The sequence below is a fragment of the Micromys minutus genome, assembly GCF_963924665.1.
Source record: "Micromys minutus genome assembly, chromosome: 7".
NCBI lineage: Eukaryota > Metazoa > Chordata > Mammalia > Rodentia > Muridae > Micromys > Micromys minutus.
This window is the reverse complement of record NC_137976.1, coordinates 6759708-6777288: the sequence shown is the minus strand read 5'-3', so window position 1 is coordinate 6777288 and position 17581 is coordinate 6759708. Positions and strand designations below refer to the sequence as shown.

The 17581-nt window shown below is 47.7% G+C and overlaps 1 protein-coding gene across 1 annotated transcript in view; it reads right to left on the bottom strand.

Annotated features, from left to right (window-relative positions):
- The window catches only part of TIAM1 (TIAM Rac1 associated GEF 1), a 164491-nt gene that overhangs the window by 86389 nt on the left and 60521 nt on the right, over positions 1-17581 (bottom strand). The window contains exons 4-5 of the mRNA XM_080919023.1: positions 6362-6809; positions 815-987 (exon numbers count right to left, since the gene is read on the bottom strand). Of these exons, the coding sequence (XP_080775149.1) occupies positions 815-987; positions 6362-6809 (621 nt within the window). The remainder of the gene's footprint in view (positions 1-814; positions 988-6361; positions 6810-17581) is intronic.

Genomic DNA, 17581 nt, shown 5'->3' with positions numbered 1-17581 from the left:
ATTAAAAAACAAATGAACAAATCAGGCTACTCTCAGATAAACATGTGTGTTGGCTTGGATGATAAAAGGCATATTTGTTCTGTTTCACAAGCAAGTTGATGTGTACGTATGGGTGTCCTGCAGTCACAGGGTGCCTAAACCTTCTTCTTGCCCTGGGTAGCTTCAGATAGCTCACTGAAATCTGTACTTTTATTCTTTGCATTGAGCTTTCTCTGTGGTCTTCATCACATTCACGGGATAAATGAGGGAAGCTTTCCTCGTTAAAAGCACAAAAAGTTCTTGCAAACTCAAAGGATTCACTATAAAAGGAAATGTTAACCCTGAAGCAGAGAAGTATTTTTTTTTCCGAAACAATTAATAGACTTTCAAGAATGCTAGATAGAAAAGTTCTGGTGAGCCGAGAAAGAGAAACTATTTAGGGACAAGCAGTCCTTTCTGGGATGTAATTATTTTACCTTATGATTAATATTAGCAGAGAACATATTATGATAAAAAGCCTGACAGCTCAAATCACACCTAAATTAAGGAGTGCATGATCCTATTCTGAGTGCTCACCACTGCTACTGAAGCTACACAGGAAACCATCTGCTCTCATCAAACACGGCAAGTTTCTCACAGCCAATGCACAACTCCTGGGCCTCACACTCACTCTCTCCCGAGGGCTCTTGTCTCTGCAGTTCATCACAGGTATTTATTTTTGTTATTACCAACTACGTCTCTTTCGTAAAGAATTTGACCACTATTTTTAAGGGGGAGGGCGTGACACGTGGGCAGGAGAGGTAAGCCCCGTGTGCAATGGAGGAACCCCACAAACCTGGAAGAGGAAGGCATCACCCAGGGAGTTGCTGAGGCAGAAGACAAAATCTTTCTTGGGGTGCTCAGGTACAGCCTGCACGATGCTGTTCTCCACCCAGACAGCATGCTTGGGGACACTGTTGTGGTCTATCCCAGACCGGCCATCAGTCTCGTAGAAAAAGAGTGTGCAACCTGAGGAAACAGAATGGGGTCCGAGTGAGTATTCTGTGTGCTCGGCCAATGAAAGACGTCTAAGGGACACTGATGCTGGTCATCAGGAAAGGGCTGAACGTCAAAGGTGGGGACCCGAGAGGTAAGGAATCCAACAATGTGCTGCTTGCAGTAGGGTCCCGGATGGGCTTATGGGAAAGTAAAGATCTTGAGTCACTACAGCCCCCGGTGGGGTAGAGGAATCCTTAACAAGCAGTCTTAAGTCTGCTCTGAGTCTGAATTTGAGTTGTAAGAATTCTTGTGGGTGGATGTGATCCCACACCCTGATAATCTTAGTACTCGGAACAGAGGTGGGGGTCTGTCAGTTTGAGGTTAGCCAAGTCTCCTCTGAGAGTTCTGAGCCAGCCAGAGACCCTGTCTTTGTCCTCAAACAATACAGACTTTGGGGGCACCAACCTCAGTGGTGACTGAAAACACAGCCCTATAGATTCCCCCAAGACTACACTAGCAGGGCGTGAAGACAGACACTCACTTCTTGGAGCTTATTCCCCAGGTGGCCTCCTGACATAAACAACCAGAAAGTCTAAAACAATGTACCCTTGGTGAAAAGTTATAGTGGATCTGGGCGTTTCCAAGGTAAGAGAAAAAATATTTATTTTTGGTCTCATATGTGATCTATAATCTTTTTATCTGAAATAACAGGAAGATTGTGGAACTCATAGGAAGGTCTTAACCCATAGACAGCAGCGAGAGAAGCAGGTGTTGAGCTTGAGTCGTTCCTGCACGGCCAGAACCAGGAGCTCACTATGAAAACAAGCCCCAGTTACTTAACACATGGTCACAACTGGGCACAGCTCTGGGCAGGGACAAGTACAGAAGTCACTCACAACTTCAACTCAAGACACTCCACCCATTCCACCCCATCAAACTTCATAGAACTGCAAAGCCTGTGAAAGCACACACACACACACACACACACACACACACACACACACACACAAGTCTTTAAGGAGGCCAGGGAGGTTGCTCAGAGGGTTCACACATTAGCTACACAAACGTGTGAACTAAGCTCTATCCCCAGAATGCAATTAAAGGTGCAAGGAGAGAAAGACTCAATAAAGTTTCCTCAGACTGTCACACATGCACTGTGCACAAGTATATACATAATAGTAAAAAATGAGGGGAAAATACTCTATTTTAGAGACTTCTTTATGCTTAATTCCTTAAGCATTTTCTATGTCATTTATTATTTGGGAGAACTCTGTCATTAACTTCAATTAAACCATTCACATATCCAAACTATACACACATAAATTTAAATATATGCTATTAGCTCTCCTGTCTCAATTTAATTTTTTCCCCCATAATCCCTGGGATTCTGAAGACTTCAAATTTTCTGAAGAAAAGCCAAAGAGGAAAGCCATGACCCATTTCTGTGCACTAAAGTGGCCCCCACACTGAAGAGAAAAACAAAAAACAAAACAATAGGTTTTCAAGGTGACAGGCATGATGGTTCACACCTTTAACCCGAGCACTTAGGAGACAGAGGCAGGAGGATCTCTGTGAGCTCAAGGCCAGACTGGTCTACAGAGTGAGTCCCTAGACAACCATCCAAGAGAGGTCCTGTCTACATTTTGACTGCCCTCACTTGGTGCCCACCTTACAGCAACTGATGCATGGTGGTGACTAATGCACTTTGGATGTCAAATGTATCAAGGCCCATGCAGAGCAGTCTTGGTCCCTAAGAAAGATGGGAAGGAGAAGCAGGACCGACCTCTGTGTTCTGGAAGGGCAGTCTAGTTCCAGCCCATTGTCTTTGCTCTCCTTGCTCTCCTGTAAGCTGTGCCACACACTCTTCCCATGATCCTCTGCTTCACCACAAATTCAACCAGTCACAAACTAGTGTCCCCGAAACTGTGAGCCAGAGCAAACCCTTTCTGTCTCTAAGTAAGCATCACAGGTATTTTTGCTCTAACACAAAGAGCTGCTTTGCCTGTATGTGTTTTCCAGTGTCTTGGACAGTCCCTATGACCAAGAGCTCTCTGTAAAACGTCAGTAGTGCTGTTAGGAAATGCAGCTTTCAACGATCTCTGTGACTGTCACGACACAATCTGCAGACCTGACATCAAAGCGGCAGCACACGTACCACAGTTCGGAACAGAAGACAAAATCCTGATGTGGGCAGAGCCTGCACACAGTCTAGTCTTTCATGTACTTTTAGTCTTGCAACTTTGGTTTAATCTAAAGACTCAGGTCCTTTCAGATAGACATTGGACAGTCATTACAGAAGGAAGAACACATGATGAGACCCAAAGAAGACAGTGACAACCACATCAAGACGGGAGGCCTCCAAGGAAGACAACCCACCTGTACCTCAGAGACCGAGAGCTGTGAGACCAGAAGGTTCTGTTGTTCGAGACACCCAGCCTGTGGTCCTGTGTTAGGGCAGTCCAAGCATGCTAACATGGGGGCTTTCTCTGAACTTCATGATTCAGCAAGTAGGCAGCACAACCCGGAAAGCAGCATAGACAACTGGAATGTAGGTGTGCGTGTAGATGTAGGTGGTCTTCATGTCAGGTCTTGGTGCTCAGCAGCAACACTAACTGAGGGAAGGGGAGTGCTGTGTGACACTTTCCTTCATGGGGGGGTCCACATCTTTCGGGGGAGGGTGCTAAGACTCAGTATGTTCTTGAACTAGGATGAAATATCCATCCATCAAGGAATGTCCTTGAAACTCAGCGAGTAAATGAATTGATCAAACCTCCTGGAAGTTCCTGAAACTGGCCAGATGCTCTAGGTTCTTTGCTCCCCAAGCTCATCAACACTGAGACAAGTAGGGTTGCCTGAAGAAGCAGGGACTGGCAGGGCAGTCTGAAGAGGCCCAGGGAATGAAGCAACCTGGGGGAGCTCCTCCTCAGCCTGTTCAACTCCCTCTAAGCTGTGCGGCAAGCACCAGAGTGTTGGCTTTCATGAGCTAACATCCATGCTGGAGTGAGCTGTTGGGTCCGTCTGTCCTTGAGTAACCCCTCCCTCACCGTTTGCTAAGGAACTCCAATAAACTCGAGCTCAAGTTGGGCTTTGGTGATATCCTTACTTTGGTCTGTTGTCAATTCCCTATCAGGGACAAGTAGGTAATTGTTCACGCCTCCCCAGGAATAGTTGCCCAGTAGAAGTGGACCTAGAGGAACAAGCGGGGTGTGTGGACTTGGGGTGGGGGGGTTGGAAAAAGATGGTTTCTTCTCCAGCTCATCTATCAGAACAGAACAGCTGGAATGGCAGGGGCTCCAGAGGCAACCCCACGGCACTTCTCCAAATGAGGCTCAGGCAGGTGATGAGTGTGAAAGGCCAGTTACAGCTTCCCAAAGTATGCCCACAGGATAAACATCTGCGCTTTAAAAGCACGATCCCACACCACATGAACACTAAGACTCAAGAGTAACCGAACAACCAAACTGACGACCTGGGCCTCTGGTGACTTCATGGGAAAGAGCTACCACCAAACTGTACAGGGTGGTGGCACTGCCCTTGTCATTACAGGTGTCTGTGAGGCACAGCACAATGTATAGCCTAACCAGGTACAGCGGTCCTTATTTCAGCAGGCATCAAAACAAAAGAAAGACAAACAGAAAAGCCAACTAGCGCCGGTAATGGGGGTCACCCATGCCCTGATTATCCTCCGGGACAGACCTGCACACACTTCTCAGGCTCTGTGCAGGTCCAGGTCTCTACTGCGGGATGTCCCCACACTGACCTCAGCTGTACCAATACTCGCTCGGCCCTGGCTTCTTTCTCCTGCCCATTTCCCATCTCACCCACTCAACCCCCCCCGCCCCCAAGTGAGATTTCCCATCTCAAATCTAGCTTTGTAACAAAACCAATACAGGTATTTAAAGAATGTTTTTCTTTCTATATCATGGCGCATACAAATAAACCACCAAGTCTCCAGACCCAGGAGGACTCCAGGCTCCAGACTCTTCGGGAAAGCACGCCGAATGGTAACAACTGGGCCTCTCTGAGAAGCAAGCGTGTTGCTACCCAAATCTCCTGTGCACATAGCCGAAGGTATCAAATACACACGGCTGGACCATAGTGACTTCTTCAGAAATGAATGATGACTTAGATGTGCTGTTTGCATTGGGTTGAAGTCTGTAAGACTGGTGATAGTCTACCATTTAAAAGTTAAAGATTTTTCGAGCCACTGTCCGTTTTGTTGGATTAAGGCTAAGGATTCCTCCCTCCACAATAGTCACCATGTGAGATGAGATACAAACTTGAACAACTGCAAACAAAATTTTGGAGGGTAACTCAGGCTTCAACGCTGTCCTTCAGGCCACTGGAAAACCGGATGTGACATGTTCCCCTCACTCAACTATTACACTGGTGGCTTTAAAATGTCAACTTTCCACAACTGAGAGTCACCTGGGAAGAGAGTCTCAGTTGAGTATTGCCTTCATTGGGCTGGTCTTTGAGCATGTGTAGGGGATATTGTCTTGTTAACTGATATAGCAAGACTTCGCCCACTGTGGGCAATACTATTCCCTAGGCAGAGGGTCATGAACTGTATGAGATGGGGAAAGCTAGCAGAGAGCAAGCAGGCAGAATGGGTGCACTTATTACTCTCTGTTTTTGACTATCAGTGTGATGTGACTACCTGCCTGGGTTGCTGCCTTGACTTCCCCAAAACGATGGACTATAACATGGAACTATAATCCAAAGGAACTCTTCCTACCCCCTATGATGCTTTTGGTTGGGGTATTTTATAACAGCAACAGAAATGAAACCAAGACAAACCATGACACCCAGAAAACAATGAGACAGCATTGCAGGTGGTGGCTAACAAACCAAGAGTTACTGAATAAGAGACTTAAAGCTTAGGTTCGCTCGGATGAATAACTCTAGAGGCCTCCCTACAATGTTGTACATGGCTATAGTCAACAATACCATACCATATATTTAAAAGTGTATTAATAAGCCAGGTTTGATGGCTACCCTGAGGCTGAGGCAGGATGATTACAAAGTCAAGTCCAGCCTGGGCAATATGATACCTCAAAACAAATAGAAAACTACAAAGAGCTATGGGAATGTAAGACAGGGTTACTGTGCTTACGTAACATGTAACATCTTGTGAGAGACCCTGGGTCTATACAGAGACAGAAAACAACAACAAAAAATCCTAAACCTGATCTTTCAGTTCTTCGGAGATGAGATTGCCTTTACCTTCACCCTAGGATTTGACTTTTAAAAAAATGCACATCTAATGTTGTGTTTCTACCGTGACAGACTATATTTTGAATATACAATTACGAAATGTTGCAAAACAGAAGGCCATTATGTGAGAACCTGTGGAATGCACCCGTTGGCACTCCCAGCATGCAGCGGGGCTGGCCTCCCTTACCTTTCAGGGACACCCAGTAATGTTTCCACTTCCTCCGGGTAGCCGACTCCACCTTCTTGTTCTTCTTGTGTACCAGGAAGTTCTTGACCGCCAGCGCTCCAGCCTTCCGCACGGTGCCCTGCGCAGCTGTCAGCAGGATGTCCGACTGGCCCGGGGAGCTGAGGGTTCCGCTGCTCTGCTCGTCGCTGTGCGCAGAGCCAGCCTCCTCCAGGCTCTCGCTGTTGGTGGTGCTCATCTCCAGTTCCCGCCTGAAGTTCTCGTACACCCCCTGGCGTGCAGCATCCCCCGTCGAACTGCTGCCGCTGTCGCTGCCCACAAAGGCTCGGCCTGTGGGGGGCGAGTAGCTGGAGTTGGTGGCATTGGATCTCCTGGACAGCAGGTCCGTGTCGGTGGTGGCCCCTTCGATCCCACTGTCTGCAAACTCGCTGCCCTCGCCTGTGTTAACATCCTTGGAAACAGAAAGGGAGAGAGAAGCAGACATGCATCACGCTCGGAAGGAACTTGGGAGCACCTGGTCCAGCCTCGGGGCTCTGCGGCACAGAAGGCGAACCCGGCTCCAAAGATGATGGGCCGACCCTTCCTCAAGCCAGTGCACTGAGGAGTGGCTCAGGCAAACAAACCTTCCACCAACCACCCGCCATGCAGCCTAATGATTCAGAATGTTCGAGAAATATAAAAGGCGCAGGGAACACTTCGAAGGGCTTATCATTTATCTGACTCAATTAACTAATTGGCAAACTAGCTATTGAGATGTTTGCATGCCCATGCTGGGGGTGGGAGCTCAGAGCCCTCAGCCACCTCAGCCGGCCTTGAGCTCCGGGGAAATTCAGCAGGCAGATTAGTTAGCTGTTCCGGAGGTTGGGGTTACAATGCATAACTAGATCTTTACAGCTGATACTTAAGAATAAAATAAAAAAGACCTGCTTGTGGGTCTCTTTTATGATGGGGGGACTAAATAGATTGCTAGCGTACCCACTCACCCAGCAAGGTCCCTCCCCAAGAGCAGGCAAGAGTCCTTGTGCCCTAATGAGCCTGACTTCCCAAAAGCAGTTCTTTCATTCTGCTTTGTGCTAACTCAGCCTGTGGGGCCCAGGGCTCCAGTGCACCTCTCCAATTACTCTTTCAAAGGCGGGAGGGATGGAAGGACCCTGAAGCAGGCAACTCAGTGCCCTGAGCCAAGTGACAGGGCTGAGCAACTGCCAAGACGCCAGGGTACCGATTCCCAGTGGAAAGGTGTTTGCAGCTTCCAGAGCTGACCCTGGACTCCAGCCGAATGTCCCCGGGTCACAGAGGTAGGTTCTTAAATTGGAACCACAATTACTCTGACGTGCCACGGGGATTTCAGAAAACAATAATTAAAGGATGGTAGCAATCAACCCAAGGCGATGGGGACAGTACGGGAAAGGCTGTGTTACGAGCCTGTCTTTTCTCCAAGGAAGACAACAGGAATGTGAGTGTAAGAGGTAAAGGCAAAGGTAAAGGCAAAGCAGTGCACAGGTTGGTAGTTTGGCTACTCGGGGACCCTTATTCTCACGAATAACTAATAAACATGTAAACACTAAATTGACTAAAAATGACTGCTTTGAGCTTGACTCGGTGCTGGGAGATAGTGGGGTGGGCTGAATCATAGCACAGCTGAGTCTGTCCCACACCAGGCCCAGAGGTTCACAAAGAACAAAACTTAGGAGAGGAATGACAGAAGTGCAGGAAAGGGCGGGTCCGAGGCGGCAGCTCTAGATGAGCAGCTACCAAGCATCAGCTCCATTCCAAATGGAGTTTAGACCTCTGGTAGTCGCAAGGACTTATGGGAGACAAAGAAATCCCAGATTTGGTTCAGATCAACCAGCTGTGCTGTGGTTTAGAGGCAGTTTGTTCTCTAAGGGTTTGAGGGCTGGAAGCTTGGTCCCCAGTACAGCAATGGTGGGAAGTGGTAGAGCCTTTAAGTGCTAGAGTACCCCTTGCCCCTGAAACAAACAAAGAAACAAACAAAAAGGTGTGGAGCTTCATGGGAGGAATTTAGGTCATTGTGGGGAGGGAGGTATTTAGGTCTTTGGGGGAAGGGAGGTATTTAGGCCTTTGGAGGGGTCTCACCCTTGGGAAACACCAAAGCTGATCTTCTGAAGTAATTGCTACCAGAGTGGGTTACTAGAAAAGAGGTCTTGATCTTACTGTGTAACCTCACTCTCCCCTCCCCCAATTGACTCACAGTGTGATGCTAATTATCAGAGACCTCAACAAAGCCAGAGGATGCTGGAACCAAGGTCTCTACCTCCCAGAGTAAACTGAATAGACTTCTTTTCTTTACAAATTAACCAGCCTCAGGCATTTCATTCTAACAGTAAAAAACAGACCAACATACCCGGTGCCTACGGGCCTATCACTTTGTTTTATGTTCCTCTGATTAATAACAGCCAGGGATGATCACAAAGAACCCAGATTCAGTTAGTAAAAAAATCCACCACGCAAACAAAGAGCACTATTAGCAACCCACATTTCTTTCTGGCAGGGACGTTTGCCACGTGCGTCCTTGTAGATGTAAGACAATAAGGAAATCTGACAATTTTGGATAACCAGGAGGATAAGAAATCTGTGAACTTCTTAAATTTGATTTCATAGGTCTCAGTCCACTGAAGAAGGCTAGGTCTGGATAGTAATTGCTTTTTCCTACTGTTGTGATACAGAATCAAAGCAATATACAGAAGGAGTTTATTTGGGCTTATGGCTGCGGAGGTAAGATTCCCCCCAAATCCGGGAATCACAGCAGTAAGAGGCAGACACAGCAGCTAAAACAGAAGCTAAGAATTCATGTCTTAAACCACAAGCAAGAAGCCAAGAGAAGGAACTGGATCCGTTCTCTATTATTTACCCCGGGCAACACAGGTAACAGGCACAAAGAGGGAAAGGAGTTTCCTATATCCTTTAAAAAATTGTTTGGTCTCTTTGAAACGGGGTTTCTCTGTGTAACCCTGGCTATCATGGAACAAAACTCACTCTGTAGACCAGGCTGGCCTCAGACTCAGAGATCTGCCTAGCTTGACCTGAGTATGGGGATTAAAGGTATCCACCATGACAGGCTTTAAACTCTTTAACCTTGCAGTGACAAGATTTGCTCGCTTCAGTATTTGTTAATCCTAAATCTCAGACAGCAACACTAACTGGGGACAAAGTGTTCAAATGCCTGAGACCGTGGAGGAGAATTTACCAGAGGGTATGAAGAGCCAGCTATGACCACACTGAGAAGCCACACTGACAATACCTTCCACAGGAGCTAATTCAGGATACAGAAGAAAAGAGATGACTCCAAACATCTTAGCAGTAACCTTACAAACCATCTTCTTGAGCTGGAGAGATGGTTCAGCGGTTAAGAGCACTGACTGCTCTTCCAGAGGTCCTGAGTTCAATTCCCAGCAACCACAGGTCACTCACAACCACCTGTAACAGGATCTGCTGCCCTCTACTGGAGTGTCTGAAGACAGCAACAAGGTACTCACATGTAAAATAAAAAAATCTTCTTTGTCAGAACATGTGACTACCAAGGCTCAGAAAGTCCTAAGTCTCGTTAGTGGCAGATGGGAGGTTTGAACCTGTGATGCCGAGAACCTTTCCAATAAGAAACTGCGCGGCCTCGTGGCTCAGTGAGTGACCAGATTTTTGCCTACGTTAATCACTCCCATCCTTCCCCACCTTGTTTAACAGGATCTCTGGTTTTCTCTGGGAGGGAGGGGGAGGCATCTGTTTGTTTTAACCTGCCAAGCCAACCACAGGAGGGACAAGCTATACAGAGGATGCCAGGGCATGGAGGGAAAGAGCTGGCCGGCCAGTTCTCAGCATCACAGTCCACACACATCTCAAAGCATACGCTCCTTGTCTCCACCTAAGCCAAGAGTCGGGGACTCTGTGGACACTCACCTCTGTGCCACACCTGAACATCTGCTCATGCCAACTGAGGCTGTAAACGGCAGCGGTCCAGGCCCTGTGTGCTCAGTTCTGAGATGGTCACCAAACTGATGACATCGCTCCAGGTAGGAAGCCTGTGGTGACTGATGTAGGCCCCAGCTCAGCTCACATACTTTCAGGGCACATGGCTAAGGAGTGTCCTTGGACCTGCCCAAGACAAATCACCTCATCCCAGAAGTAGGTAATGGGGCTGAGCAGGGCACATTCCCCGTGTGACCTAACCCACTGCATGTCAGCTGCCTTGCTCCAACCTCTACTTAGTCGTGAAGCCGGGCTCTCCCGAATACCCTGAAGCCTGTCCTCTAGCACAGTGGAGGGTGGGTCAACCCAGACAGAGACATTGGTTGGTGTGCTTCTCTCTTTCTCTCACTGTAACATACTTGTTCTTTTGGCCATCGTTTTTGGAAGGACTCCTCTTGCCTTTCTTGGGCTCTAGGCAGTTCAAATCTGAGAAACCTGATTCTCTCCGGGAGAAGAAGTCCCTAGCAACCTCCTGTCTCTTCCAAGCAGCGAGCGCTAGTGAAGACTGACACCAGGAAGTAATGGTCTGGAGGCCCTGCAGCCTGTACCACAGGCAGTGATCCTTCCCACCTAACTACACACCTCAGCAGCCTGTCTCTTCTACCCTACTTAGTCAGAAGCTAAACTTTAAACTCAAATTTCAAAGCAGGGCTGGGGAGCTGGCTAACATCAGAGGTTAATGTGCTTGTCATCCAAGCCTGAGAATCAGAGTTCAAGACCCACCAACCCTCATAAATGTCAAGTGGGAGTAGTGCTCTCTTGGGATGACAGACAGACACACACACACATACACACACACACACACACACACACACACACACACACACACACACATATACTCACTGAGCACATACACCACAAATGTGCATCCACATATGCAAAAAGATGCATGCTTCCACATACGTATAATCTCTTGCATCCATAAACACATGTATACCATACATATACATATATAAAATTGAGGTAAGTAAAAAGCAAAGGTGGGAGGGAGAAAAAAAAGAAGGGAGGGAGGGAGGAAAGAAGGGACAGAGGGAGGGAAAAAAGGAGGGAGAGAGGGAGGGGGCTCAGTGGCAAAGGACTAGCCTTAACACTTGTGAGGTCCTGGGATCCAGGGTGTAACAGGGGAAGTAAAAGGACCCCAGCCAGATGAAAATAACACCCCGAAAAGCATCCAGCCCAGATGAGACTTCTGCAAATCAGCACAGAGTTGCTGTCCCTACAAGAAACACTGCACTGAAGAGATCTCCAATCATGAGCCACAGCCGAAGAACAGGGATGTTCTTAAATCTCACTCTCCCACGACAAATCCCTGCAGCCAGAGTTCCCTCATGCTGGAGCTCTCCGGTTTACATCTCCTGGTAATTTCCTCAAAGGAGCGTGTGCGCTTCCCGGCTGCATGCGCCAGAATCCAGCTACAGCTCAGAGCACGCGGCCGCTGTCGGCAAGGGTCACTATGGGCTGAAGAGGCTGGGCGATGCTGCTTAAATGAGTCCCTGTACTGAAAGTTCAATCAAGAGGCAGAAAAGCCCGTTTCCACTCTCTCAAAATCCGATGGCCAACCCAAAGGCTGCGTACTGATGACGCCTAGTAGCAAGGACTCACAAACGCAGGCATCGAGGGATAGTTCCCTGAGCTCATGCGCAGAACCAGGTCTGAAAAGCTAATTAGCTACAACGTGCAAAGGGCCCTGGGACAATCCAAATCAATTGGCCACTTGTAGCTATAAGTAGGACACAGTTTGGAACTGTTCTTCTTGGTCACTTTAATTTCCCTGATGGATCCGCCTTAGTTCAAATACACTCACCCGTCTAGAGAAACTGTACACTTAGCAGGAGAATTCACTGGGATTCAGTACAGTGCTGACCTGTGAAAACTTTGAACCACAAGCTCTCGCTCCTCCTATGTTTTTTACCCCTACTCATTCCTAAGCATAAGAGTTCCCCTATCACAACACCACACACATACACAATGGAACCAGCAAAGGTCCATGTCGGATTTCTTCCACTGGCAGGAATCCTGAGCCTGGCATATGACAGGCAGTCCTCGACCACAGAGTCTCCAGCTACACCTATATCCACGTAGGAAAGCACTTCATGAGATGCTACTCGATTAAAATAACCCAGGAATAGTGCCTCACACAGGCTTGGGAGCCTGTTCCAGCACAAAAATGTTGACTGTACCTACTATCTTCACCACCTGAGCCCTTACGTACATGACGTCAAAGGCACAGTCAAAGGCTGCAGGCTTCCTGTACCAACACGGAGGGGAGCTTGTCTCTGGGGAGTCTGGTACAGACAAGACCTCATGAGAAAAACACCCAGACAGATAGGCCGGGGCTTGAAATGCTAACGATGCTTTAAAATCATCTTTGCGCTCTGGAAACGGAGCGAACAAGAAAATGTTGACGTGATCTACCCCGAATTAGCAGCTGCTGGGCACTGCTGGTGGCTATTGCTACCAACTTGCTAGAAATAGGAGGCCCCGCTCTCTCTTCCCTTTTCTTCCTCTCCCAAGGCTGTTGCTCCGTGACCCACAACTCCTCCCAGTACAACCACTGGAACTAAATTCTTAGTTGCTAAAAAGGGGATCCAGTACACGGTGGCCAATGCTGGGAACACTGCTTCAGGTAACTCCAGATTGGAGAGTGCTCCTTCTCCACCTGGCATGAGTCATCCCCAACCCTTCATCTGCTCCTCTCTGGGTGTGCTGCCACCTCTGAAGTCATCCTTCCTCCCTCTACTTCCTGTACCACCTACTGGGTGCTTTTCTCCCCTTGCTAGCTCACACCCAAATCAGAAGGGGCTTCCTTCCACATCCCACACACTCAAGACCCTGAATAAAGGTCCAGCGTCCACACCTGGGCTTTGGCTGATGATACCCCCTTCCAGGGCACAGTTCTAGCAGCTCTCTCTTCCAGGACTCCTTGTTTCCTATGTATCCCTCCTGTGGTTGCCATGCCAACTCCTCAGCACCATCTCTGCTTCCCCTCACAGCCTTCCCGCAGCCACATTGGGCTCCTTGCCTCTCCTCAGATGTGCCAGGCAGCCTCCCATTTTACAACTCAATAGCCAGCTCTCTCCTCTCCTTCAAGCCCCAAGTCTGGTGTCCCTCGAGGAGGCACCCTGTACTGCCAATCTGAAGTTGCCTGCCATTTACCACATTTATTTACCACCACCCCTTCACCCCGCCACCCCAGTCTTGCTTCGGTGGCACGGCGCTTACTACTGCACTCTCATCTGTGCCACGAACACCCCCGTTCCACAACTCCACGAGATCTGGAGTTTTTTTCTCGTCGGCGCAACCCGAGTGCCAAGAATAGCGCCTGGCATGGGGTAGGCTCTTCAAAAATAATTACTGAATGAACTAACTGCTGCTCATTTCCCATCCCTATCTCAAGAAAAGGAAACAGTTTCTCGTGGAAAAACATCGGGAGTTTGATGTAAAGGTTTAGTCACTGCCAAGCTCCCTGAGGCTCTGCTGAGGCTGAGATGGAGTCTTCGCTGTGAAGCTTGCAGCTTCGAGCGGCTCCACGAGTCTTCTGGGGAATGCCACAATTCATTTGAATTTTTTGTTTAATTTTTCGGAAGAGCTTACATGGACGAAGGGGGAGACTGGGTTGTCTTAGGGACCCAGTGCTCTTGTCGGCAGGTGGTCCAACATCAATGGATGATGCTCAGCTGATGAAGGACAAGTGGACGGGTTGTTCTGGCGTTCTTCACTGGGTTCTGAAGTCTCTGTCAGACCTTCGTAGCAGGCTGACTTCATGGCCACATCTCAGCAGGGCCTACATCCCTGTTTTTGGGGTGCTAATCGTGACTGCAGCCCTTTGAGAGCCCCTAGGCTCTCCAATCACACCTCACACATTAGAGTAACACAGTTTGGGCCGAGGGGCACAAACTTTCTACACTGATGCATTACCCAAGCAAAACAAAATCACAACAACAAAACCGCATGATTTTTCACAGGGTTGAACTTTCCCAGGCTCTTTTAGTAGAAATGAGTAGCAAAGCAGGAAGGCCCTGGGATCCCTGAGATGCCTGCAGGGGGTGGGTCTTCCTCTCCCAGCTCCCTGTGCACAGGCTGAACCCTACAGAGTACAGCCAAGTGGCACCCTGTAAAAGGATGAGAAACAGAGGGGAGATGCTGATGCTCTCCAGTGGACCAGAAGTCACAGAACCAGACACACAGACACACACACACACACACACACACACACCAAAGAAAACCTCTCATTCACACAACCATCTTTTAATTTTAGATAACGAAAAGTTAAATGTGAAGATTTGCAGGAATATGAAATGGGACTGCCCTTAATTTGAGATGAATTAATGAGCATTTCTTACATTTCTACTTCAATTACTAACGTAATGACTATTCAAGACCTAGCTCACATAAACAGAGGCTCCTCAGTGTCTAAATATTTCTGGAGTACACAAAGTGGTCTGAGAAGCATCACAGTCAGCCAGTCCCCCCACTGCCTGCCTACCACCCACCTCCTCCAAAAAGATCCTGGCAAAGAAGTCAGACATCCTTGTTGGAAATGGAAGTGCTTGTTTTCAAAACAACTATCTCAGGCAGAACTTACATGCCAGAAAAAAGTGAGACAGGGACAGAAGTACAAAGAGGACTGACAGACAGACAGACAACAAATAAACAAACGAAAACACCAGAAGGTAGAAGAAAGAAGGGGGGAGTTTAAAAAAATAGACTTTATAAAAATATTTTGTTTCATGAGGCGTTAATGTAAGAAATCATTTTAAAGTATTCTTTTAAAAGAGATTTATTTTATTTTAAATGTCTGTGTGTCTTTTAAAAGAGATTTATTTTATTTTAAATGTCTGTGTGCCTTAGAGTGTACGCAAGAGCCCACTGAGGCCAGAAGCGGGTGTCAGATTCCCGGGAGCTGGAATTGCAGATGCCAGTGGGTAGTTCCGCTTGTGCTGGGAACTGAACCCAGGTCCTCTGCGAGAACAGCCAGTGCTCTCAGCCGCAGGGCGGCTCCCTAGCATTTCATAAAAGAACTCTTCACCAGGCATCTCCAGATGCACTGAGAGGACACAGATGATGGACAGAATCGAGATCCATGTGTTTATATCAGAACAAAGTGTAAGCAAGGTTTTCAGCTGGTTCTCAAAGTGCCCAGGACATTGGTAAAGACGCATTTACCTATGGGGCCAGTTACCAGCGCGGGCAACGCACTTATTTCTGAGTCATTTAAGGTAAGTGGCCAAACAAAACAAACTTTAAAAAATCAAAACGATTTTTCAAGGAACTCAGGATCCTGTTCAGATCTATTACCAGGCTCTCTTATCTTAGAAAGACTGCCAACCTTATCAAACCTGATCTTAGTAAGACTGTCAACCTTATCAAGCCTGATCACAGGAAACCAGGGAAACCAGGGACAGCTTTTAAAATTTTCCCAGTCATCTAATTTGGAATGGAGGGCATTGATTTCCTTCTTAAAGGGTAAGGTCACTGTTTTCCTTCACCAGAATTGAGGACTTTAACCTTAGGAGGACTTTAACCATGTAGGAATGTCTTAGAAGAAAGCACAGAAGACCTGGGGTTTGAGATCTTACGCTTCATCTATTTAGGTCACCCCTTTATGGTGGTTTGAGTAAGAATGGCTCTCGGGGCTCTGTGGTTAAGAGCACTGGCCACTCTTCCAAAGGTCCTGAGTTCAATTCCCAGCAACCACAACAGGTGGCTCACAACCATCTAGCTACAGTGTACTCAACTAAAATAAGTAATTCCTTATAAATAAATAAATTTTAAAAAATGGCTCCCATAGAGTTATATATTTGAATGCTTGGTTAGGTTAGCAACTGACTGAAAGGAACAGGAGGTGTGGCCTGGCTGGAGGAAGAGTGTCACTGGGAAGTGTGTCACTGTGGGGTGAACTTCGAGATGTCATAAGCGCAAGCCAGGCCCAGTGTCTCTCTCTCTCTCTCTCCTGATGCCTGTGTATCTGATGTGGAGCTCTCAACTTCTGCCACCATGCTTCCCACCACGATGATACCAGGCTAAATCTCTGAATCTGTAAGCCAGCCCCAATTCAATGTTTTCTAGGAGTTGCCTTGGCCATGGTGTCTCTTCTCAGCAGTACAACACTAAGACACATTCTTTCCTGGAAAACTACAGAGTCAGATAGAGAGGAACCTGTGAGGTTCCTCCAGGAAGTCGGTATCTGGAAACTGGGCTGAAATTGGACCCCTAAGCTCTCACAGAGCCCTTCGCCTCTTCCTGATCCCAGTAGACATCAGGGTGCACAGACTTGGGGGAATTCTGAGATGGTGGCTTCTGGCCATCACCCCCTCAGCCCAGACCTCCTTGCAGCCCTCTAGATTCTGTGGCTCCTTGAAACAGGCTTAGCAGAGCCAAGTCCCACTCTTCCATTCCCCACCTGGGTTCAATGCGGGTCTCCTCAAGTGTGCACAGCGGCTCCAAACCAAAGCAACCCTCGGGCACTCCAGACATTAATCTGTGCCTGATCACAAGGAAGATCACCAACGGCTTGTCTGCTCTCTCCTCATCCTTTGAAAGGCTCTGCGCAGAAGAGTGAAACTCCACAACAGGAAGCCAAGCCTTGCCTCCCTTCTAAATCCACTCTTTAGTGGGCACTCTGTAACCTATGAGAGCCAGTGTTCTAAGGTGTACAGTCGTCACATCCTAGAGTGCTGACTCTCCGGATAAGCTCCCTTTAAAAAGAACCCAAACTCATGAGGTTAAACAACCAGGAGGAAGGAGGTAAAAGCTCCATCAGACTGGCTGATTCCCTTCATTCTGCATGACCCCGGGCTGCCCTCTCCGTCTGTCTCCAAAGAAAGAATAACCAAAGAGCTGAGGTCAGATCAAAATCCATGAAGCCATCAATTAAATCCAAGGAGCAACCTATTGCATACTGTGTTGAGCCCAATAACTAAACCCTGCTCCAACAGTGAGGAGCTCTCAGCATGAACTACATATGACATGTGTACACATAAAAAGCACATGTGTTCGAACACATGACTCAAATAATTGTGTGCTAGACACCGAGGCTTGTCCCATGATCTACTTCCTAAGCTTTACATGTGCACTCCACAGCCTGCCCATTTCAGAAACAAATCCAACCACTGAACACACACAAAAACAGGAAGAACGGCCAAAACCTCCTTTTTTCTGATCATTTTCGAATCAAGTGAGATTGTCCACATTAGTTTGGATCCAGTGTATTTTCTCCAGGCTGAGAGTTCGCAGTCTTCG